This window comes from Protobothrops mucrosquamatus, unplaced genomic scaffold (assembly GCF_001527695.2).
Source record: "Protobothrops mucrosquamatus isolate PMUCROS unplaced genomic scaffold, P.Mucros_1.0 scaffold1, whole genome shotgun sequence".
Classification (NCBI taxonomy): domain Eukaryota; kingdom Metazoa; phylum Chordata; class Lepidosauria; order Squamata; family Viperidae; genus Protobothrops; species Protobothrops mucrosquamatus.
The window spans coordinates 4,461,073-4,485,868 of NW_015386388.1; the positions used below are offsets into that span (position 1 = coordinate 4,461,073).

A 24,796-nucleotide genomic window follows, 5' to 3' on the forward strand; every position below is an offset into this window, starting at 1 on the left:
GTTGTCCTCAGATTTGCTATGACTATAACTCCCAGTCCTCTTGGCCACAAAGAGGACATCTTCTTGGGGACGAAAATAATTATTCTTAAAGGAAAACAGTTTGATGTAGCACTTTAAAGCCATCAGGCTAGAAAGTAAGAAACTGTGAGTTCTAGTCCCACTTCAGGCATAAACACAATTGCATCAATGCTTCTCAGCTCTAGGATGTCAATTTTTCTCAGTTCTAAGAAGGGAAGCCTAACCACTTCCAAAATCTTGCCCAAACTGCAAGGAGTAGCCTGGGCAATCCTCAAGAATCAACATATGGCTCGGATACACATTCAAATAGTGAGAGAGTAGTGGAGTGGTTGTATTGATGGGTATAGGTTCATTGTTTGGGAATTTAAGTTGTATGGCCTTCAACTGCCAGAATTCCCCAGCCAGCCATGTCAGTTGGAGAATTCTGGGAGTTGAAGTCCTCATATCTTAAAGTGCCCAAAGTTGTGAAATACTGTTGTAGAGGATGAAATGGAACTGTTCTCCCTTGAGCAAGATAAGAACTAGTCAATGGAAATTGCCAGAAACAGATTTGAGTTAACATCATGAGAATGTTTCTAGGCATATGAAATATTAAATTGTGTGCCAGATATTTTGGGGGAAATGGGTGTATTCTCCATTGCAAGTATTTACTTAATCTGGATAGCCATTTTCTAGGGATGCTATGGAGGAGGGTTTGAATGATTTACAGAGGTTCAGAGTCCTTGAACAAAAGCAGCAGTGCCTTTTTCTAAAATTGATGGCTAAACAACAATGGTTGGAAGAAAACCAGGAATGGTTTTTAATTGAGTCACTTGCAGTGGTGGGATTCAAATATGTGAGCAACTGGTTCTCTGTATGGATGCCACTTCCGGAAGTCCATTCTGGGCCTGGGAAATAAAAAATTAGCTACCAGTTCTGCCGAAGTGATGCAAACTGGCTGAATCCCACCACTGGCCACTTGTGATCTTGATTCCAGCTACTGGCATGAATTCCTCACTTTTTAGTTAGTTTTAATTAACTTTAGCAACATGCATGTGTCTTTTTTTTAAATGCCTGGTGCCATTTGGTGGACTTTGGGACAAGTAAAAACAAAACAAAACTTTATGCTTGAAAAGCCTGTTCTGACTGGTGATCTAGACTGCAGGACCTCCAGAATAATTTTCTGTACAATTCCACCCAGAAACAGTCAGACAGCCAACATTTAGTTAAACGTACGATTTGGAGGCCAAACCCAGAAAATGAATCTACTGTCTTATGACTAGTGCTATCTTTCTTAAACTGTCCAATCTGATATAACTAACTGAAGATAGGACAACTGAGATACCAAGGACAGGCCTTGGAGACCCAGATTGTGCCTAATAAATAAATGGGAGTACATGGAATTATATATCTTCAAGGAGCCATTTGAAAAAAGTCTGGCATGAGAAAGTAATCTTTCATTGCCCATTCTGACGTTTTGGGATCAAGTTGAATAAAATGTCCTGTCCTTAAGATGCCTATTCATATTAGGATAACAATGCTGGAACTTTCAGCAGCCTTTGAATGATTATGTTGATGAGATGAGGCCGGGTTGAAGTGAGCTGACTTGGAGACAATACTATGCAGCAATTCCAACTGACAATGGAGAGATCTTACTTTGTGAGGCTTGCCATTGGCAAATAATTTGGACTGTAATTCTACATAATAGTTCACTTGAATTCATGTGCCAAGTAGGTCTGAAAGCAAAACTAGTAAATCCTGGATATAGTTGCTCTCTGCACAATAGAAAGTAAATATGTTGTACAGGTTTATTGGCTGAATCATAATAACAACTTGTGATGCTGATAAATATAGTACATAGCCTTTTGTATCATATTGCTCATCTCAAAACTCAGTTGTAACATATACAACACAAGACCAGCAGAATTCAAACTATTTGATGCAGGATAATCAATTCACTTTTAAAAAACCAGAATTCAACATAATGTGATATGATTGTTTAAATATTTCATATTACTGTAAATGCCTACTTATGTTCAAAATAAAATACTATTTTCAAAAATCCTATTAAAGATATTTTTAAGAATAATTTTTACAAATAAATTTAATGTAACAAAAAGCATGACTTTATAAGTAGGCATGTTTTGTAATTGGCCATAATGATTTGTCTCGATAGCCAAATAGTATATAAGAACTCATAATGGGGTCTCTAAATTCCAGTGATCCCAAAATATTTGGATCTGTTTTATGACATTTTGCAGCATAATCTGAAGCATGCTGACTCTGAAGGAAGTCCCACTAAATTCAAGCTACCAAGCAATCTGATCAGCCAGAATAGGGAAATCTGGAGATTTCTCATATCATGTCTGTGTTATCAAGAAACTTTAGAGGAAAACTGGGGAGGACAGAGCCTTCTTCCTGCACCTACTCTCAGTAGAACAAGACTATCAGAACCATGAAAGAGCTATGGTGGGCAGTGGTTAGAATGCAATATTGCAGGCTACTTCTGCTGACTGCCAGCAGTTCGATTCTTACCAGCTCAATGTTGACTCAGCCTTCCATCCTTGTGAGATTGGGGACAATATGCTGACTCTGTAAACCGCTTAGAGAGGACTGAAAAGCACCGTGAAGTGGTTATACCATAAGTCTAAGTGTTATTGCTATCATGCTTTCTGATCCTGGAGAATTAGAAATGGGCAAGACAGATAGTCAGATAGTTTACTCTGTAGTATGCCAGTTTGAAAGGAACCATTTGGGCTACTAAGTTTATTCTTCACCCCATTATTCTTCAATAGGAGTCCAGTACCCCTCCAGGTAATAGATCTCTTACCTGTTTTTACCATTAGCAGATTTTCCCTAATGTTTAGCATGGCCATGTGGTTTTTGGTTGCACTATCTATCATTTTTTTCTTCTCTGGTTAGGACTACCAGTTTTAGACTGCATCTTCATCTATCTTCAATAATTGATCTTCAAGGCTGGGAAACATTTTTTTCATGTTAGAGGAATATTTGGAAGATGGCAATGCTTTGGATCTAATCCTTCTTTGATCTCACTCCCTCCACCATTCTTTTGACTCTACCAACATCAGAATTGTGATGTTAAAGATATAAAATTGTCTGTGGTTTCCATTGGAGTGGCAGGGGTGTCCCCAGGGAGAGGTGTCCATGATATATATACAAAAGAGGTGGACCTTTAATTGCATGGCTGTGGTGGTCATCTTGACATGTTGTATCCTCCCCGCCCTTGCAAGCATCCATGGGGTAGTTGGGGCTTTCCCCCTCCTTTCCCCCCCCCTCTCTCTCTTTCTTTCTCTCTCTCTCTCTCTCTCTCTCACTCTCTCTCATTGGCAAATGTAAATGTTAATACTTATATTAGTTTTTTATGAGTTTTTCACAGGTAATTTAAATGTTAACACCTATGTATGAAAACATTTACAAGATGTATCTCTGGGTCTATATATGATAAAGACTCCCTGAGTTGAGCTTGATTTCAGAAAATTACCCTCCATGTAATCTTTGGCAGCAGTATGGAAGTTATGTGTCACTGCCTTCTTCTGTAATCTGTTTGTCCCTGCTTCTTTCTCTGTATTTAGCCTTAACTCTAAGGCACAACTCTGTCTTTAAAGGTTTGCTTTTGTTTAAATGGCCACTGTTTTTCTATGAATTCATGCTTGCACATTTTCCTACTTTACAGCATCAAATATGGAACTCTTATGAACACAGACAGAATCCCACTGTTACCTCGAATGAACTCAAAGGCAAATGCCTTACAAGGCAAGCAACGGACACTTTCATCTGTAAGTAATCAAATGCTGAGTCACAGAGGGAAGAGAGATATGAAGTCCATGGAATGTTTCAACAATTGGCCTTCCAATGGCATGTCAGATTGGGCTGCTGACCAAGACACTTCTACTTCTGTTGTCCTTCTAGAGACCATGAAAAAGAGCATGGATATCATTATATGTAAAGCTTCCGCTACAATTCCCAACATGTCCCCAGTTTATGTAACAAGCTAGGGAGATGAGTCATGCAACCAGGTTATGCATTGTCTAGATCCCCCAGGGGATAAGTTATTTTATTCAATGAGGGAGCTGACTGAACTGCATCATTGCTTCTAGTGAGTCTCACAAAGGCAGGAGACTATATATGGCCCTAGGATAGCTAGCTAGCTATTATGTAAAAGGGAAGGGGATACAAGATGAGCCTAGACTAAGGCATGTGGAAAAGGGCTTGCCTTTCCAGTAAGGAAAGTGATTCAACAGACCTGAGGCTGTATGCACTGGAGACAAGCGTTAGCAACATTTTGGACCTGAGCTGTGCTGGCAGATGGCTTTAATGATTCCACAGTTTTGCCCTCAAGAGCAACAGAAAGAAGTGAACATTAAGTAAATTAGGATCCTCAGATTGAGTAATAGAGGATTTGCAATTGATCAGCAAATGTTTCAAATGATAAGATGTACCTACAAAGGCAACAACCAAGAAGTTCCATCTTGTTAAATAGATTGCTAAAATCAAGTAATTGGAGGAATGCCAGCACTGTATTTTTTTATGCGTGTGAAGGGCTTTGTGAATTTCCTTGTGGTACCATTCACAACTTCTTGAGCTAAGACAAACAAGCATTTCCCTCCCCAATAAGGAATTCTTTCCCTAAGAAACTGCTGCTTGGGTATTTCAGCCTGCACTTGAGACCAGGAATCCTTACCCCTCTGTATACCCAGATGGCCTGTCTCCTTTCCTACTAGATATGAGAACACAGTAGGGCTTTTCTCATGACACTGGCTGTATCTTCTTGTGGAAAACCTGGAAATGGCACATTTTATAAGAATGGGATGATTTGCATTTGATGTTTCTGTATACGCAAATAAATGGTCACTGAGCATGGGAAACTCATGTGCCCCAGATTTTTACTGTTTTATGAGAGAAACCTTGTCCTGTCATTCCCATACAAATAGATGGGGTTCTTCCCATGAATGATGGAAAAGATCTTATTAAAATAGCAAAGCAATGAAGACTGAGCAAAACTCAGGAGGGACTATAATGTAAAATGATCAGGAAATGGTTGCAAGGAGAGTTGCAATGAGATGTATTTCAAGTCTAAACATTAGAGTATTTAATGTTTTGGTCCTTTTGGTTATTCTGTGTCAGCGGTCTCCAGACTTGGCAAGGAGATAGCCGAGGAATTCTGGGAATTAAAGTCCACAAGTCTTAAAGTTGCCAGGTTTGGAGACCTTTGTTCTGTGTAATCAAAGTAACAAAATCAACAAAGTTGCAATCGGTAGTTGCTGGGATCCCATCTCTGGGATCAGTTCTGCCTGGAGCTCTACCTTGGAGGTGGAAGAAAGCTCTCTTCAAAGAGAGAGGGGAAAATCTGACAGTGGAAATCTCTAACCTGCAGGAGTTTTTGGGATTGAGTCTTCATAGTGAAGGGCCTACAAAACAGCATGGGGGAGTGAGATAGTGAAGCCACTGGATTCAGTGTTCAGTGTTCCTTGAGTTCCTGCCTGATGATGCCATCAACCTTAGGGCTGCATATTTGGGAGAGGCACCAATTTGAAGAGAAATTTCCTCCCCTGGTATAGAAGGAGAAGGAAATGGATGAATTAAAATACCAACTATGTTGGAACTCTCCAAGACTGTACATAGTATTGGCTTGCTTATGAATGATCAGAATGAGGTAATAAATTATGTTGTCCAATGGCAATTCTGGCAGTTCAGCTCACAATATGATGCTGAGGTAATATAAAAGTTGGTAAGAGAAGATTCTTGGAAAGAAAGCACTAAGAATGGATTCATAGAGTTTGGGAAGGAGAAAAAGATAATTCAGAAATTGTGGCACTAATTGAGCTATGGACATATAGTTGTGTGTGTGTGTGTGTGTGTGTGTGTGTGTGTGTGTGTTAATTGCCACTGCCTCCTGTCAGACAGCCATAGAAAGTAGAACCGAAGTAAGATTTGAGGGTACATGTTCTTTTTTTTTTGTCAATAATTTGGTTTAGATCTAATGCTTGTTCCATGAAATACAAATCCTGAAATTGCACAGATGTTTGATATACTGAGAAATTTAGCCAGCCTGTAGAGGCAGAGAGGTTGGACTTTCCAATAATCAACCAGGCAGAATTGCTGCTAGGGAACCATAAACTTAATTTCCTGTTCTTTTCCTTACTAGCACTTTTACTGCTAATAAAAACAGCCTTGTGAGGAAACTAAATTCTAGATCCTTGGTCTGGCATTTTCTTTTTAATAATCAAAAACTTATGATGGGATATCTAGGCAATAGTTCTTTGCTTACTGTTCGTTCCAATACCTGGAACTCTGAAATCCACAGAATGTACTGCATTAGCAGCAATATTTAATTATACTTGACCACCTGATGCATTTGAATATTACTAAAAAAATACTGAAATATTGTCAGAGTAGTATATAGAATGGTATGAAAAATATAAACATTTAAAAGGTAGTAAATAGATAAATTTTGCCACAGTAAAAGAAACATAATGATCAATGACTTAACAAGGATATCTCAAAGATGTGACAAGTGAATTGAGAGCCAGTATGGTGTAGTGGTTAAAATGTTATATGTAGTGGTTAAGACGGGGATCAGGAACTCAGAATAAGTTCACCTTCTGTCATGGGAGCCTATAGAATGACTTTCAGCCTGTCACTCTTCCTCAACTCAACCACACCACAGGGTTGTAATTATACAAAAAAAATCAAGACAATAATTGGCAGCTGGGAGTTTGAGCAGTATTTCTTTGCATGCTAATCTTTGATTCTCTAATACAAGTGTGTCTGCTTCTAGATTATAAATCTGGAAGCATTAAGTACTTTGTCATGGCAGGCAGGCAATCATGAGTCCTAAAATCCAGACTTAAGGTTCATGTTAAAAGTGTCCACAGAACAGAGGCAGCAAGTGAAACCCCAGTGTTTCAGGTTACCATCTGATCATTTCTGGACAAGCAAAAACTCATTAAAATATTGTGGGAGAGCAGCAGACAAGAAGAACATTTTCAGTTTACATCTCTGCATGATAAAATTGACAAAGCTCCAGTAGCTGTGATCAATGCTTATCTCCTCACTAAAAACATCATATCATAAAAGCTTTCAATAACTTGGATATTTAAACAGCTGCAATCAAAATATAAATAACATGATTGCTTGACTATGTCCTGAAGAAATTTGTTTCTCTCTTTTGAAGCCAATGTGGGCTTTGTTTGAGCCCAGCCATACAGTCACTGGCTCAAACTCTCAGTCCCTGTTTGGCAACATTTTGAATCACTGGATAAATCTTTTTGTTGGAATCATTGCTGCATCTCAGCTACCCAACTGAGGAGCCCCCCAAAATAACCATCCTGCCCCCCATCTTATCGTCATTCTTCCAATACTGTATTTATTTTTTGTGATAATGGAGAAAAAATGATTAAAGTCCTTGTGTGGGTGGCCAGAAATGATGGGGAATGGGAACAAGGAAGGAAAGACAACTCGAAAGTGGAAATCAATTAACAAGAGTTTTAGCCATGAAAGCCAGTTGCTCTCTCGCTCTCTCTCAGCCTCACAGGGTTGCTGTTGTGGAGAAAATAGGAGAATGAAGGTGTATTGGATATGTTCGCTTAATAATAATAATAATAATAGTAAAGTTGGAAGGTATCTTGGAGGTCATCTAGTCCAACCCCCTGCTCAGGCAGGAAACCCTATACCATTTCGGCCAAATGGCTGTCCAGTCTCTTCTTAAAAACCTCCAGTGTTGGAGCAGAGTTGGCGCTTCCTTGAGTTATTTGTAACAAATAATAAAGGTGAGGTACCAGTAAATAAATAAATACCTGCATGGTAGCTCAAGAAAAAACATTACCAGTTGATGTATATTTACAGTACTTCCCCTGGAAATAGCAGTTGGGACAGATGTTAATTGACTGAAGGGTAGAAAATGTCTACAAGATCCTTGGGTATAATGCCAATTGGAGACTGAAACAGTCCTTGTGTTACAAGGAGCCTTGGCTTCTAGAAAAGTCATTGCAGACTGTTACTGTCAGCTATGTTCAAATGTCCAATTGATGTTCTAAGGATAGATTTCCACACACAGTTTAAAAAATAATATCACACTATGAAAAGGAGACTTTGAACTGCAGAAAATAAAGACTATATTATGTTGCCCTCTACTGTTCAATAAATTCCTAGGCTGGAGTTGATTAATTTATATGATATACTTTCATGTTTACCTGACTCTTTAGATTCTGAAGCATTGTACACAATAATTATTAAAAATCAAACAATTAATTAATAATTGAATAAGTAATGTTGAATAAATTGATCTAGGAATGCAAACTGTAGTTATACAGTAAGATGGGCTGTGTATAAATTAATGAATAAATATTAATAAATAATAAAAATAAAAGTCCACCCTGTCCAACATCCCTTATAGTTCAACAACATGTGGAAGCCCACAAGTTCTCCAACCTTGCCTGAAAGTAAGTTACTGTCATTGCTACCACCATCACATGCAAGTATTTTGGCAAAATAATAAGCTGTTTATTTGTTGTCATCATGTGAACATTAAAGGGTTTCTTTCCATAGTGATCCATTGTCACATGAGCAAAAATGGAGTTTTGTAGTTCAATGGAATTAGGAGATAATGTCAGCTATTTTGGTTGGTGGGAACAATGTTGAAGTTTAAGACAAAGTTTACTAGTACTTTTTTTGATGCTCTCTACAATGTTTAAATCTTTGTGAGGTCCCAAATGACAATATATATACACTATAACATCACTTCAAGGGGCAACAGGAGAAGGAGAACATTTTCCCATCCCCAAATATTATTCTTTTGAAAATCCATTGGAATAATTCTCTATCGACAATGGCTGGGCTTATTATCCCAAGCTATGGCTTGCTTAACTCTGACTTACTGAAGAACAGATAAACAACAGATAAACCAAAACTAAGCAAGCCACATTATTGCTTAATACGATATGCAAAAGCAGTCATAATGGAGTTCTGAGGCATTCTGGGGATCAAAAATATAATTAAGAATAGGTTAGGGAGCGTCTTGAGTAGCTAGGGGAGCATTAGTTCATTTTTTTAATCTGGAGCCTGAAATGTGTTTTTCTAAAATATAAAATGGACAATTTTATTTTCCACATTCAGTGTACTCATTCCTTCACCCTCACATCAAATGCTTGCCTTTTGAGACAGCATGACTCACGTTGTTGGTTTTTTTACTTCAATACTGTTGGGCCAGGTCCCCTCTGAAGGATTTAATTTAATCAATTTAATTAACTAATTCAGATCTGACTTCGGCCAAAAAAGAGAAGGATTGGATATGCAAGCTCTGTTTTGTGCTTCCATTCCTAGCTGTATAAGCTGAAACAAGGGAGGAAATTGCTGAAAAAGTATTCGGTGATATTAGCCTTAATGTGCCACTTTATCTTTAAACTCTCTTGCAAACAAGTCTCAAAATACAGATCTAATGCAACACTGCATTACTGTAAATCTCATTTTTTAATATATAAATTTGGTTTGCTGAATAAACCACAGAGGAGTGAATTTGTCTCTCAAGCAAAGCTGAGGTAATGATATGTGGGAAAAACCTTGAGAGACTGGGCAAAGAAATACTGCTAAGGGAACAGTCAGATATGAGATAGTATAACCTACAGAGTTAGAGGCTCAGATAAGGCCTCCCTAATTTCTCAGGCTGTAACGGAGGGGAAGGGAGAGGACTGTAACTTCAAATTTTCAAGACTGTCAGTGAAATAGAATTAGCTCATCTGGTTGTGGTTCCTATCTAGTTTATCCCAAGAGGCCAGATAGCCATAAACTATACATGACATATCACCAGGGTGAACACATATTATTAAATAAGCTATGCCATTGTTTAATGGATTTTGGCCTAGTTTGAATTATAGGCATAAAAAAATGTCCTGCTTCATAATAGTTCTGGAAAAAAATGCAGTGGCTTGGTTCACACATATGTGTGGTTTATTTAACCATGGTTTTAAAAGTAACTTCAGTTACTTTGGTTGGATTAGTGTAACACACTAAATCACATATCACTATTAATCACCATTAATCCACCCCAATATCTGAGTTCATGTAATATGTAGTAAGATACAGCCAAACAAACCACACTGTCACGATGTGAAGCTGCTCTGTGTATCTTCAATTTAATTCAAAGCTGTTCATTTCTGTGATTTTGGTTCTTGGCACTTGAGTCCTTAACCCCCAAACATTTCAAATAAAAAAGCGATCCTTAAAATGTTCATGCTCATAAAGCAAATCACTGAACATTCTCATTTTTGTTTCCATCTGCACAATGCAAACCAGTCACAAAAATGGAATTTCCTCTATAATGCATCTGGATGGCCTTGATAGTTTTCACATTTTTTCCTATTTTTAAAATACATAGTCTATTTTTTCATAGCCAGCAAATTTCATTTCTCATTTTCTCATCAGCCAATATTTGGACATAGGTGAATCTAAAAGTGATTTCTATTTATGTTTTCAAGAGCTTCATATTCTGAACCTTGTTTGATCACATGACTGGGAAGCAGAATAAGCAAGCAAGATGTGAAGTGAGGATGGAAACTCATATCATTATAGCAGTTAATGAAGAGTTTCACTTCACCTTTTCTTCAGTGGTTAATACATCTGCAAGACAAAGGACTAGAACAATTCTTCTGCTTCTTAGCAAAGTTTGGTCTAGTAATTAAGGCATCAGGCTAGAAACCAGGAGACTGTGAGTTATAGTTCTGCCTTAGGCATGAAAGCCAGATGATTCACTTACAGCCAGTTACTTTCTGTCAGCCCAACTCACCTCACAGGGTTGTGGTTATGCGAAAAATAGGAGTAAGTATTGTGTGTGCTTGCCACCTTTAGTTATTTATAAAAATAATAAAGATGAAAATTTAAAAATATCTAAAAATAAATAAAAGTATTTCACTAACATTCTTAGTACTCTTTCTAGAAATTGGCATAATACACTCATTTAGCATTTGAACAGAATGGTCTCCCTAATCCAATAGCTGACATTGTGCAGTATTTCAAATATGGTAAACACTAGTCCTGCCGCCATGTTGGGATCTTCTCTTAGTTTTTGCCCCAAAGTCTTGTCCTGGTGTCACTCCTGCTTTTCTGGAAATCTTTTTCAAACTTGGACTATTGTCGATCTCAATCAACTTTCTGTTGAACACTAAATATAAGAAAAAGGCTGATAATGCTGCTGCTTCTATTGTATCTGGACTTATACCACTGAGATGCAGCTGATAGTTTGTAATAGAACTGGTCCAATTACTGGGCAGGTTGGTAATATGTCTCAAGTTCTAGATGATGGGGTACCACTAAAAACGAACCAACAGGGCATTGATTCATTCTATTTTATCATGATAATGAGTTTAAGAACCACCAAACAGTTGGAGAGAAGTCTAGGATCATCTCTGCTTTGTAGTTACTCATATGATTTAGTTCATAGATTCATGATTTTGATTTAATCGTTACCCTGTTTTTCTTGCGATATTATACAATCATGATACTGTTTGATGCCATTTTTGGTATCCTATTTTGTCTGCTGTGTACAATAGCCTTGTACTGTTACTTTTTTTTTTGACTGGCTACAATATTCCAGTTATAAGATGGATCACTTGTGATATTTTACTCACGGTGATATCAAGATAAACACAACCACGGCACTTATCAACCTATCTCAAAACACCAAAACTCTCTGCCACCTGATGACAACAAAGTGAGAAATCCTTTTGAAAGGGGATAGAAGAAAAACATAAGATTCTTTCTCCAGGAGAAAATAAACCCAAAATTTTAAGGAAATTGGAAGATTTTAGGAAGCATTATTTAAGGAGCAATGTCATATTTGGAGGGTAATCATTATAGATGGAGGTGCAAATTGGGGTTCTGTTGCTTCAGAGAAAGATCAAATCTCTCTCTCTCTCTCTCTCCTCCCCCTCCCCCTCTCCCTCTCCCTCTGTGTGTGTATGTATTTGTGGGGTGCAATGCTCTTCCAAATCAAAAGATTGAGTAAGACTTGAGCTGTGGCATCCTTTTTTCTAGAAATGAAAATCTGAAACCTTGATTACATGTGATCTTATCTTCCTTTTAATATGCATACAGATCAGATCAGAAGAATAAGTTGTATAATAGGCATTCATGAATGTACATCATCCTGCAATGTGTCTGATATAGAAAAACACATTTACAAGTAATTCTAAAATGCAGCAAATGAGAAAGGGTTGAGAAAAGATTCATACATATATATATACTGTATATAACATACATCATTTGTGTACAATCAAGCTTTAAAAGATAGACTGTCCCTTTTGGTTTAAGAATTATAAGTAGCTTTGAAAAAATGTAATATTCTGCTGTAATTGGGTTAGTAGATAGGATATATTTACAAAACATTACAATTTGAGAATATAGAGATTGATGCTCTCTGTGGGGAAAATTTTCAGTTTTTGAAAAGGCCTACTTTTCCCCTCAAACTATTGGATATCTCTAGTCCTTGGTTTGTGGTGTTTCTTCCATTGCTGTAACTGTATGATGGAAAGCAGGGCATAAAATGTTTTCAATATTTGAGCTTTTCCCTATCTGTCATTTGTCTGAAAACTCAAAATCTTTCCAAAATTGCTTTATGGTCATCTGGATTATCGAAGCCAGCTTTGATAATTCTCATCAATACAATTTCTAAAAGAACTAGTATTGGGAACTAGTGATTCATATAGGAGGGGAGTTTTTCAGTGATCCCAGCATGATAAATGGAAATGACCATTGACTTGTGGTTGAAGATTGAAGTCTCATTATTGGCTTTATTCTTTTCTAATCTCTGTCCCTCTGTCCCTGCTTCCAGAAGAAAGGAAAGAAAATAATATTTCTTACTAGTTTTTCAGTTAATGAGTTCTATAACTGAGGGGCAAAAAAAAAAAGCCAGACAAAAATAGGAATGAAATTTTATGTAAATATAAGCTAGAAGCATGCCTCATCAGTGGCAGGTGTTGTTGCTGTTTTTTTGTTGTTATGGGATTGTAACTCTTCCTTTCCTGCCTCTGTGCAAAACTAATATTTGCACGTCAAGAAAAACTGCTGCATCTATGGAGGTTCCCTCTAAACGTAAATAGCAGCTTTGGAGAAACCATTGTTGGAAAGTTCATGGTGTGTAACATAAAAGCAGAGGACTCTTCTGGATTTTACCTTTCCCATTCCTCCCTTCTCTGGATGCTAGTGCTCAGGTTTTCACATAGTTATCCCCATAACAAAATAAAATAAAAATAAAATGTACATGGAGGATATTACTACAATTAATTTCATATTGGATTACTTGAGAAATCGCTTTTGTATCTCATAAGGGACCTTTGTCTAGGCCCATGATAGCATGGAAAGTGCAAGATTGTGATTATTCTTCTATTAGGAGCAATTGGGATAACATCTAGTGACAATCCTTGTATATAGTATTAAAATGATGCATCCTTCTTTCTTTCCCTCAATACATATGAAGCATATTCTAATGTATACCAGTCAGTATAGGAACCTAAGCTTAAGATTTATTATTTATTAATTTTAAAATGAGAAAGAGAAAAAAGTCAAAAATTACGAATTACAAAATACAAACATTACATAGAAAAGTTTGTGGAATAATACAAGGTAAAATTAAAAGGAAATATGAATCATTCTACATAAAGAAACACCTCACTTTTGTTCTTATATATTAACTTGTACTGAACAAATATAAAGATAGTTTTATGGAAAGTTAACATTTTAGCACTTTCATTCTACTTTTTGGTAAAATGGAATGAACCTGGTAGTCATTTGTGTTTTTTTTCCCCCTGTTGCAACAACAACGTATAAATGCCAGAGATGTGGGAAAGAAGGAAGGAAAGAAGGAAGGGAGGGAGGGAGGGAGGGAGGGAGGGAGGAAGAAAGAAAGAAAGAAAGAAAGGAAGGAAGGAAGGAAGGAAGGAAGGAAGGAAGGAAGGAAGGAAGGAAGGAAGGAAGGAAGGAAAAATCAACTGCTTGCTTGTTTCTCAGCTTTGTGAAGATGCTAAATAATTGTCACCATTTTATGTCTGTAAGATTTTTTAATTAGGCCTCCTGAATGTCAACATTCTTCAACTTCAGAAGAACATACTTTGCCTTTCCTGTAGCTATGGCATGGTTCTCCTATTTAAGATCTGCAGACAGCTTTCTGCAGTTCTCCCTTTTGCTTTTTAGCAAATTTTATCTAGATAAATTGAGTTGACCAGTGGGAGAAGAGAAAGAAGAGTCGGGTCTCTTCAGGTTCTGTGAAAATACTCCCAATAAGTGAGACCTAAAGGATCTCCTGGTTCCATCTCTGATGATGGATGGTGAAACCCCTCTGATATTAACATCTGTGATTATGCAGAGTTCCAGCATCTCATGGGGAGAAAGAAGTTGTGGTATCAGTTTCTGTGGGAACAGAACTTCTACTGTTCTTCTGGTTTGTTGACCATTGCCAGAGCTGCTTTTGATTGATGCAGCCCAGATCTTTAAGAAGTCGGAGGACATCATTGCGGAACTTAATTCCTATGAAAGCATACAGGAAAGGATTGAGACAGCAGCGGAAGCAAGCCAAGCTGTAAGTCACATCATTAGCCACATCTAGGGTCTTGATGGCATCGCACTGGCCAGTGGTTCGGTTGTATTTTGAAATGGTCCTGAGGACTATGATGCAATTGTAGGGGAGCTGAAGGAGAACAAAAGCTATCATGACTACAACAAGGATTTTGATTACATGTTTTTTTTCAAAGCTATGGGGTTGCAGCAAATTTCTGATGATGACACAATAGCAGAAAGTCATTACAAATAGAGGTAAGCAAAACCCAAAGACCATCTGAGATACTCTTATACTGATAGTTAAGGCTATATGATCACCTGTGGTGATGAAACATTGTGGTGGGTATAAAGGATGTTCATAAACACTGGTATGGACCACTTCTGGGACAGAAAAAATAAAAGCCAATGTCCAAATCAAGAAACAGGTAACTTTGCTGGCAAACATTCTCTGGGACCGAAGGCGGTGGGCTGAAGTTGCCTGAACAATGGCAAAATATCTATCAATGCTGATGGAGAGAAGCAGCAGCATGCCACTGAAGAAACTCATCTGGCAGATGAGGTAAATTGCTTTGCATGCAAAGTCCCCAAAAATCCAGTGCTTGGCTGCACTGACAGCCCAAAATGGGAGAGTCAAAAGAAAGAAGATGTCTGATAAGGCCAGATTGAATAGATAGATATCAGTCATTGTCTTGAGCCTCTTGAAATAGATATAGGTTGCCATAACCAAACCATTGCCTGCCAGTCCCACAAAGCATATCAAGGAATACGCAACAGGAAGAAAAATAGCACGGAATTTCCGGATCTCATCCTTCTTGCACATCTCTTCAAACTGACTGTAGTCAAGATTGGAAAAATCTTCAATGATGTAATCCAGTGTGACTTGGCTCTCTTTAGTAACATCTTCATCAAAGCTGGAGTTGCTATTAATCACAAAGTCACCTTTGCAGAACTGGAAGGGAGATACAACATGGGTTATTTTTATCTCCCTGTATTCTTTCAGTTGTGATTTTTTTTTGTATTGCAAAGGAAACAATCTTCAGGTAAGAATGGCCTGTTCTTTGAGTGTCCTTCTTTAGGGACCATAAACATGACAAACTAATATTAGTTTTATTTCAGTTGAATTATGATTTAATGAGGCTACTGTTAGAAGTTTTTAGTCTACACTTTCCAAAATTCCTAAGATGAAGGGATAATGTTTCATCACATACTTGGAGAGTAAGTAAACTCTTTTGAACTGAGTTTTATTCCTGATGACAATGGGCAAGCTCATGCAGTATTCTCAGCAACAATGCAAAAATGCTTTGTAACTGACTTTGGAGGTATTTTTGTCTACCCAAACGTTTTGTATTTCTTGGAGTTTCCCCATTCAAGTAGTAATCAAAACTGACCCTGCAGAAGAACTTATGCAAACATATAAAGTGGGGGAGGGGGAAACTATGTGGAATAATATTTATGCAATAGCATGCATACACTTACCCATCATATTGTTCCCTATTGTTCCCTGGAGTAAGTAGCTTTATGCAAGGTACAGAAAAATATTGAGGAGCAGGAGCAAAAGAAATTAGAAGCAACGGATAAAAGAATCAAACTAAACCTAGTTAAACCCAACACTATTCATTATACTACTTTTCACTCTTCTGTTCTTGCCAATCACCCATGTTACATCAAATTGCCTTTTGTTCTTTAAGCTTCTTGTCTTCCTTTTTTTGTTTTTTGGGGGCTTTTTTTGCAGATCTCATCTACTGTAGCAAGGTTTTCTGAGTCTTCTCCTTCCTCTGTACCTTCACTCTACCTTCTTACATTTACTTATGTTCAATCCTTTTTAATTCTAGTGTACGTTTTTGGTACTTTTCATTCATTCTTTCTTTCTTTCATTCATTCATTCACTCGTCACTTATTTTTAAAGTTTTTAAAAATCATACATAATTCTTAAGAAAACCATTCTTACTGCATTTAATTTCCCGTGCTTAGCCAGTTCTCAGTTCCCAATAATGAAGAAGGTAAAAGCTCCTTTTTATGCACAGGTCATTAATTTTTTTACAAACCTTATAGGCCACATAACATTCATTATTTTTCTACCACTATTTGCAGAATTTTAACATTTGTCCATGCATTTTCTGACCTTTAGTAACCTTTTATCATGGCATACAAATACATCTACTTACAGTTCTCACCATTTATGTATTCCTTGAAATCATTTTCCCTATCAAACAGTAGAGTTTCTGGAACATTAATATTCAAATTCATATCCTGTGATGAATTTGATACAGTTTAAAATTTGCTGCAAATTGTTTGGGTTGTAGTGCTGTATTATCTGGTTGAAATATACATATACATGTGCATTATCAGCCATCATCCATCTCAAATGTCATCACAAGCACTAAACTTTCAAGGGCATATCCTCAATCATAGTCTTATTATATTTTCTGTTCATTGTTCAATCATTAGCTAAACATTCTATTTATCCTCACATAAAGTTTTATTTTAATCATATATGGGTCATTATGTTCAGCAGCCAACTTTCAACTCCATATTCACACTAAACGTAATTCAGATACTTTCTCTAAATCAACAAATATTCCTTTTTGCAAAGTTATTTATCTCTCTGTAAAAGGGAGCAATAATCGCATTCTTCCAAATGTCTGGCATGGAAGTAGCCTTCAAACTGATGTTAAAATATTTCACAACTACTATATAATTAAATCACACCCATGTTTTAACATTTTTTTTCCAGATGGATCATCTATACCTGCTGCTATAATATTTTTTAAATGTTGTCATAGCAATTTTCACTTTTTTCCATTATTTTTTCCAGGACATTAATACTTACAACTTTGATATCAATTCCATTTTTTGTCATATCATTACCATTTCCACAGACATCTCCACAATACTCTCTCCTGCTTTGTTGCACTTCAGTTTCATTCCAAATTATTTCATCACTTTTATTCTTAATCCCATTTACTCTGTCAGAGGTTATGTTTTCAGCTCTTCTCATCTACTTTCAGGTTCTAGCTCAACCAGATTTTACTAAGGGTTAAATATGCAAAATCTCTCTTAGAGTGGAACTTAGAAGCTTTCATTCCAAAGCAAATATTATATCTAGATGACAAAAGAAGTGCTGAGAAGATAGAGTCAATTGGATTGAGATGGATGGCTAAGGAAATTAAACAAACAAACAAATAACTCCCTCAGATTCCCGATTTACCTGCACATGAACACCGATTATTTTTTAAAAAAATATGTAAGGGGAAAAAAGGTATGCAAGTAATATTTTGTCTGTCTGAACCCTTAGATTTCATTTTCAGTGAAAGCTTTTATAAAAGAGCTTTCTCAAATCGTTACAAGTTGGTGTGTTGATAGCAATTCCCAAAATTTAGAATCTTCTGGTTGGAAATTGTTAGAGTTTCTATTCAATTATACATAGAGTGGGGAAGAATGTAATAGAACAGGAAAAAGATTTATTCAAGATGGGAGGATGGTAGCCATATCAAAAATATTTATTTCAGAAGTAAAGTCCCCCTGAATTGAAATGGTATTATTACTACAAGGTAAATAGACACTGGACTGTAGTCTATGGAACTTTCCCTGCTTATATTTAACCATAGTACAAACAAGTCCTGACAACTCTCTCTCTCTTTTTTTTTTACTGTCACCACATTTCCTTTGTTATGGTTTTCTCATAAAACTTTGAAATGTTTTTCTCATTTCTCATCCATATCTGGGGAATGAGAAAGATTTAAATCATCTTTAGCTATGCCTGTACTAAAGTACTCTTCCACTCATTAATCAGACATTATCTAAGGCAGTCTTTCTCAACTGTGATCACTGGAAGATGTGTGGAATTCAACTCTTAGAATTGTCCCAACCAATATGATGGTTTGGGAATTCTGGGAGTTGAAGCCCATACATGTTCAAGCAGCCAAGGAACAATGGTCTAAAGATAATCTCATGGTGTAAAATCTATTAGGTTTGAAAAGAAGTCAAGGGACTGCTATGATTGAGAGATTGGGATCATCAATGGAGAGAGCTAATATGAGGCTGTTATTCTGAATCAGGCTGAATCAAAAATGAGTAAGTATCACTTCATTTCAGCAGTGGGGTGGAAATTGAGAGCTGTGAGATGAGCTGCCGTATAAATATAAATAAATAAATACTCAAAACAGGTTACTTTTGGGCAGGAATTAGAATACTTAAAAAGAAGAATGCTGTTTATGTAGCAAGGACAGATAAAGGATCAGTGTGTAAAGCTGGGATTTTGTTAGTGAAGATTTTATGTTAAATTACAAACAATACTTATTTATGGTCTCTTGCAAGGTAGCTTATAAATGTTCCCCCAAATGTTCCAGAAACAGCTCATTGAAACCATAAATGGCATTAGATATTAACAATAGCAGAGACTGTTCTTGATTTGTTTCTGAGATAACAACTAATATTATAGAAAAATTTAATATTCCTCACAAAGGTTATGAAGGGCAAAGCCAGATGATCCCATTTAAGTGCTGAACATTGGGCTTTAAAATGAAATAAAATATAACACTTGATTTTTCTATCACTGAGCCCTGTTCTGTCACAGTAATGAGTCCAACAAGTGATACTGTCCTTGTTTTAATGTAGGATAAATTAAGGAAAGTGACTGGCGCTGCAATAGAATAGGAATGTTGGTAGTGAATTCAATTTTATCCTTATGGCAGCAGTGCCTCAAAATATTGTGTGGATAGCCATGAAGCCAAAATAAGTGGGCATAATTGTGCCCCCACCCGAATAGTGTAATAGAAAGAGTAAAAAGCACTGTCATGTGAAAGCCCTTTCTGGCAAAAGCAGTTAAGACTTGCATTACATTCAATGGTAACACAACCTGTAATACTTAACTGGCAGAAACCAGCTTTTAGCAAGTATTTTGTGAAATGTGAAGCTAGATACCAGTGTGAGAACCAGGTATCAGATTTACCCTAAAGCCTAGCTAAAGGGACCCCGGAAAGCCACTCAATGACCTGGAGAGAAGGAAGCATTCTTACAGTAATCTGAAGTGACTATAGGAGCTGAGTAGATCCCATAGTTAACAGCACCATCAGCTACATTATTGTCATAGTGTATTAAATTCGATCTATGAAGAAAACATGTGTCAGAGAAAAAAGACAAACAATGTTTGAGAATAGAATATTTACAGTTGACTTTAACACCCTTTAAATTAAACTAGAGATAAGGCTAAAGTAATATGGCATAACATTAAAAAAATGTTACCAGAACATGTTTCAGTTATGGGTAGTGAAACTTAGTTATGCTTGGGTAGCAGCACTAAAACAAATTAGATTTGGGTTGGCCAAAGCAAGGAAAACTGATTTTTTGTGACATTCATTTTGAAAAATTCCCAAAGGTCATCTAAGATTTAGTTTCACTGGAAGTTTAAAACAGGTAGAACAGTTGGCTCTATGAAGAAGTTCACAGAATGATGGATAATTACTAATCAAATGGTGAGAAAAATAAGAATGACATTGACCCAATTTTTGATTGAAGATGGAATAAAGATGGAGCAATGAAGGGAAGAAATAATGGGAGCAGAATAGGATAAAGTATCAGAAAACTGGAAATAGAAGAGATGCAAAAGTAGGGGCTAAAATAGTGGAGTGATGGAGGAAAAAAGAGGGGGACTTAGGAAGAGCAAACAGAGAGATGTAGAAAGAGGACATCACAGGGACAGGTGGAGTTGGTGGAGGAGAATGAAAAAAATGATGTATTGGAGGAGGCACCTGCCTTATGTTTGAACTGTCTTCTTCTTCTTCATCATCATCCAGGTTTTGTATGAATCCATATGTTGGGTACAAGACACAGATTTAGTGGAACAAAACAGCATGACATTGGTGCAAATCTGGAAGGCTGGTTGGGGTCAGTGTTGGTATTATTCTTACCTCCTTACAAAAGGCACAAGACAATGTGATTTATCCATTGTACAGTATACAGATGCATAAATCTCAGACTTGGTAGAATAAAATGGTACAAAACTGGTACAAAGCATAGGTTTTTACTGCTCATAGCAATATATATTTTAGGCATTTTCTTTTGAACTCCAGATTGAAATATTTGTACTCCCTTAATGATGGGGGTACAAAATCCATCCCTGGTAGAAAAAAAAGCAGTTCAAATTTTTGGTCTTGGTTTTAGCTTTGGGTGCAAATCAAAGATTTGATTTGCAGTTACTGAACTATGCTGCACTGGGTTGAGTGAAAGAACCACATCCTGTGGGTTTACTTGAAGCAACATTGCCTAAAAAGGAAAGAGGACAAGGCAACTATCCTTGGGCTCTCTCTACCTGTGTGAAAGTGAGTGTGCCAAAAGAAAGAAGAAGAATTAATTTACAGCATTTAAGTGAAACTTTGCCACCAACCTAACCACATAGCTTTCATTAAGATTAGCCTGTGAGGTTGGTTTGTTGTTTAGCAATTACGTTTATGCTTAGCAAGCTTCACCTCATGAGTTCAACTGCAAACCCATCAGCTCTAGTCTATGCCATGCAGGGTGGGTCAAGGGGAAGAGGTCATAGTGAAATACATTTGAGAAGTAACAAGTCAGTGTTGGCTAATTTCAAAACAAGAAGTTCCATGCTTTGTCAGGTCAAAAGTCTACTAATCTCATCTTTTATTTTCTAAATGATGAAAAAAGATACTTCTGGAAAGTATAAAAGCTAGTTTTGAGGAAAAAAGAATCACCCCCTCTGACAGTGATTAGTTGTGCAAAGCCTTCTTTTCATTAACATTTATGTACAAAAAGCACAAAAAACAAGTTAAAATGGCTTCAAAACAACATGTAAAAACAGTGAGCCAGTGGCCATAACCTGATTTGTCCATGGTTCAGTGGCTGAGCTCAACGTTATTGTTAAGTCATAATCCATAGTAGTGACTTAATTCATATGACATATTAAGTTATGATGACTGAGGACCTCTCATCTACATTCCCCAATCTATTCCCCAATGTCACATTTATAATATTTATAACATGGCACCCAAAGAAAAGGATGGGCAAGGAACATAGAGAGTTGAAGGGGGTGGGTTTACCCTGCTTCTCTCCCAACAGCAATAGCAGTGAGCAAAGAAAGGCTGGAGTTAGAAGGTGCATAGTGTTTTCATCAGTTTTATGATGTACCTGGAAAAGTAGAGGAAGCTTCCAAAATAAGGCAGCTTTCAGCTGTTGATCTAGGAGGAGAGAATACAACAGATGAATACAACGTTAGAAGCCCTCTTGTGAGAAAGAAAGAGAACCATCATTGCATTACTTGCTGAGCAAACTAGACCCAAATCGAAGACAGATTGGATTGCCAAGATTTCCACAGCTTAGTGCCTTCTCGATAGACTGGGCTACAATTCTCAAAATCTTGCCCAATCCAGCTGGAGGGTACCAGGAAGTGAAGGGTACCCTAGGTTATTTTGTATTGCCATTTCTTAATGGGGGTGGGAAAGTCCATGAAGGGTCATGTCCAAAATAACAGCAATCATTTAGGTACGGTTGGAGATTCCTACTTTCTTAGATAATTGATTCTAAGGTGTTGGGCAGCAAATTGATTCACTAGATTGTTCTTTTGACAAGGTGTTGAAAAGTGGTGGATAGGGGACTTGCATCCCTACCAAGTACATTCCTGGCTTACAGACCCATAAGGACAGTTATCCCACTCCTGCATGACTCTTGCCTCCAACTTTTCTTCTGAAAAGCCAAAATTGGTTCAAAATTGGACCTGACTGTTATCTACTTTAGACTCAAAAAAGCAGCTTTGTTTGTCCAAAGCAACCCAACTGAAAGGGTTCAAAAACCAAAATAAAGTAAACTGAAATAGAAAACTCTCTAAATTGGCTTTTTAGGCATATTTCAGCTTTGGAGCTATTTTCTTAAAACATCTTGTCTGAATTTGTTATTTTTCAATTTAATACATTTATTTTGATTTTTGCTAGTATAAGGTTAAGAAAGGATCCAGGTTAAGACCTGGCCCTTCCCTCAAGCATTGGGCTAGAATAGGAATTTTGCCGAATGCATTTGTATTTAGAATAAGAATGCTATGGAACATTGGTTGGACAATTTCATTTTCTTCTCTGCTTTGTCATTTTTTTATGTTGTGAGCTGGCCAGAATTATACTGGATAAAATGATCAGCCATATACCCCCTTTAAATAAATACACAATTACATCAATAGTAATATTAATAATGTAACATAAGAAGCAAGTTATGCCCAAAAGCTAAACAAATGAATTATACAATTATAAATGACTAATCTGGGAATTATGAGATAACTACAAATGAACATTTTCAACTAGCAATAACAATAAATGTAATCAAGTTAAAAATGTAATTATAATTAAACCGCTCTCATCCATATAATTTATGTTTTATTTATTTATCAAATGTTGAAACCTCCCATCTCCCTCTCAGAGGAACTCTGAGTGGTGTACAAATGAAATATTAAAGCATAAAAACAACGTATAAAATGTTAAGAAAAGCAAGAACGATTAAAATTCAATGTTAAAAGTTAATTAAAGAGGGGAGATCTTTCATGATGCTAGCCAGACCCAATGCTGCATGCTCCTCTGTGATTCCCAGATAAGACATATAATATATATGATCAAAATAATAAAATATCAAGTGTATTACAGTGTAATAAGGTAATATATGAAGGAACTGGAAAACAGCAAAATAAAACCATAAAAGCTAATATACTAAATGTCTTAATATATAGATAGCAGTGCAGTCATAATATAGATTGGTAGATTTTTTTAAAAAAATCTGTTTTGCAATTTGCAATTTTTTTCTAATTGATGACATATCATGTAATGTGTATGTGAATGTATTTAAATATATGTATATAAATATAAATTTATATAATAAAATATTTCAGTCATTAGAGAACAACCATGTCATCTTGATACTCTTTAAAAGAGAACAACATTTGATTATAACATGTAAACATTATATAGATGGAAATCTGTTTCTGTTTTATCATTTGAAATGGTCAGTTCTCCTCATAATCTTAAGGAAGCTAAGAGAAGCAGTATGAGACCTTGTCTATCTTTCTGATTTATGTGAGCAGAAATAAGCAGTTATTCTAAGGTGAGAGGATTTCACTCTGCACATGATCAGAGACACTTGTTATTCCTTTGATATCAAGAACATATGCAGGAGTTGAACTCTCAGAAAAGGTAACTTTCATACTCACCCCTGTCCATGGTCTTTTGCAAGCAGATGCAGAGAGGAAGTGTGAGTGGCGGTTTGTCAGGGAAAAGAAGCTCTGAATGAGCATTGAAGAAAAGCTGTATATAAGGACCGCCTTTTTATTCTTGTTGACAACATGCTTGCATGTAAAACGTATATGATTTATTGCCCTCGATGCCAAAGATTTAACCATGGTTTCTCCACTTGTACAGTCAATATTGAAGCAGAACTTGGAAGAGAGATTTAAATATCCTCAGATGTTTCCTGCTCTACTGGAGAAAGTATTCTGGTGCAACTGATAAGAAGAATTTACTCCCTTGAAGGCTGAACAGATTGTTGGAAGCTATATTCTTGTGGTGATGTCTATTAGAGAAATAGCCTTCATGATATATGGCAACGGGATGTATTTACTTTTAAATTCATGTACACCTTGTGTTTGTGGAGCTTTTTTTAATCTAGAAAAAATCCTGAAGACATATAAAAAGGAAGGAGACCAAGAGGGATAAGTAGATTATCCCCACGATGACCATTTTCTTTTCTTAATAAAGTATATAGGACAAAACTAATCCACTCTGGAATGTTCCTTCTGAATCTTCCATCCTCTTACATTCTTAAAACAATTTTAGATGCTCTTGCCACAAAATGATTTCGAGCAGAATGACAAAAATATTTCTTAGAAGGCATAACTTCCCTTCTGTAAACAATGCATTTGAAAACAAGCAAGATCTGAGAACTAAGTTCTCTGAAGACCCGCCTAAACCAAGGGTATCTGATTGGGCAATTCTGGGAGCTGAAGTCTATAAATCTTAAACTTGCCAAGGTTGGATACCCATGTCCTAAACTATAATCAGCCCCAGTTGAAGGGCCTGGGTCTCAGCACACCATCTCCAAGGTGGGTTGGTTCGCTGGATAGAGCAACTGCAGCTACCTTGTGGGTAAGGCTGGTTGACTTAATCTTGGGTATTGGTGGGACATTCATGTGTGGTGCCTTCCTAGCCTTTCTGAATAATTTGTGTATTATAAATATGAGAAAAGGGGCAGC

At 36.7% G+C, this 24,796-nt stretch overlaps 1 protein-coding gene across 1 annotated transcript; it reads right to left on the minus strand.

Annotated features, from left to right (window-relative positions):
• Positions 1–14,323: 14,323 nt before the first annotated feature.
• CCR7 (C-C motif chemokine receptor 7) lies at positions 14,324–23,768 on the minus strand. Its single transcript, XM_029287361.1, has 4 exons — positions 23,759–23,768; positions 21,703–21,752; positions 20,412–20,474; positions 14,324–15,511 (listed from the first exon to the last, which is right to left on the minus strand). Exons 1-4 carry the CDS (start codon positions 23,766–23,768, stop codon positions 14,384–14,386), a joined length of 1,251 nt encoding a protein of 416 aa, XP_029143194.1. The 3' UTR covers positions 14,324–14,383.
• Between the last annotated feature and the right edge of the window lie 1,028 nt (positions 23,769–24,796).

What these genes read in the sequence shown, in the direction of transcription:
- CCR7 (XM_029287361.1), bottom strand. An exon ending in AGCTTCCTCTACTTTTCCAG is followed by an intron (nt 20,475 to 21,702) that starts GTACATCATAAA and finishes GCCTTTTGTAAG; the next exon opens with GAGGTAAGAATAATACCAAC. An exon ending in ATTTGCACCAATGTCATGCT is followed by an intron (nt 15,512 to 20,411) that starts GTTTTGTTCCAC and finishes TCTCCCTTCCAG; the next exon opens with TTCTGCAAAGGTGACTTTGT.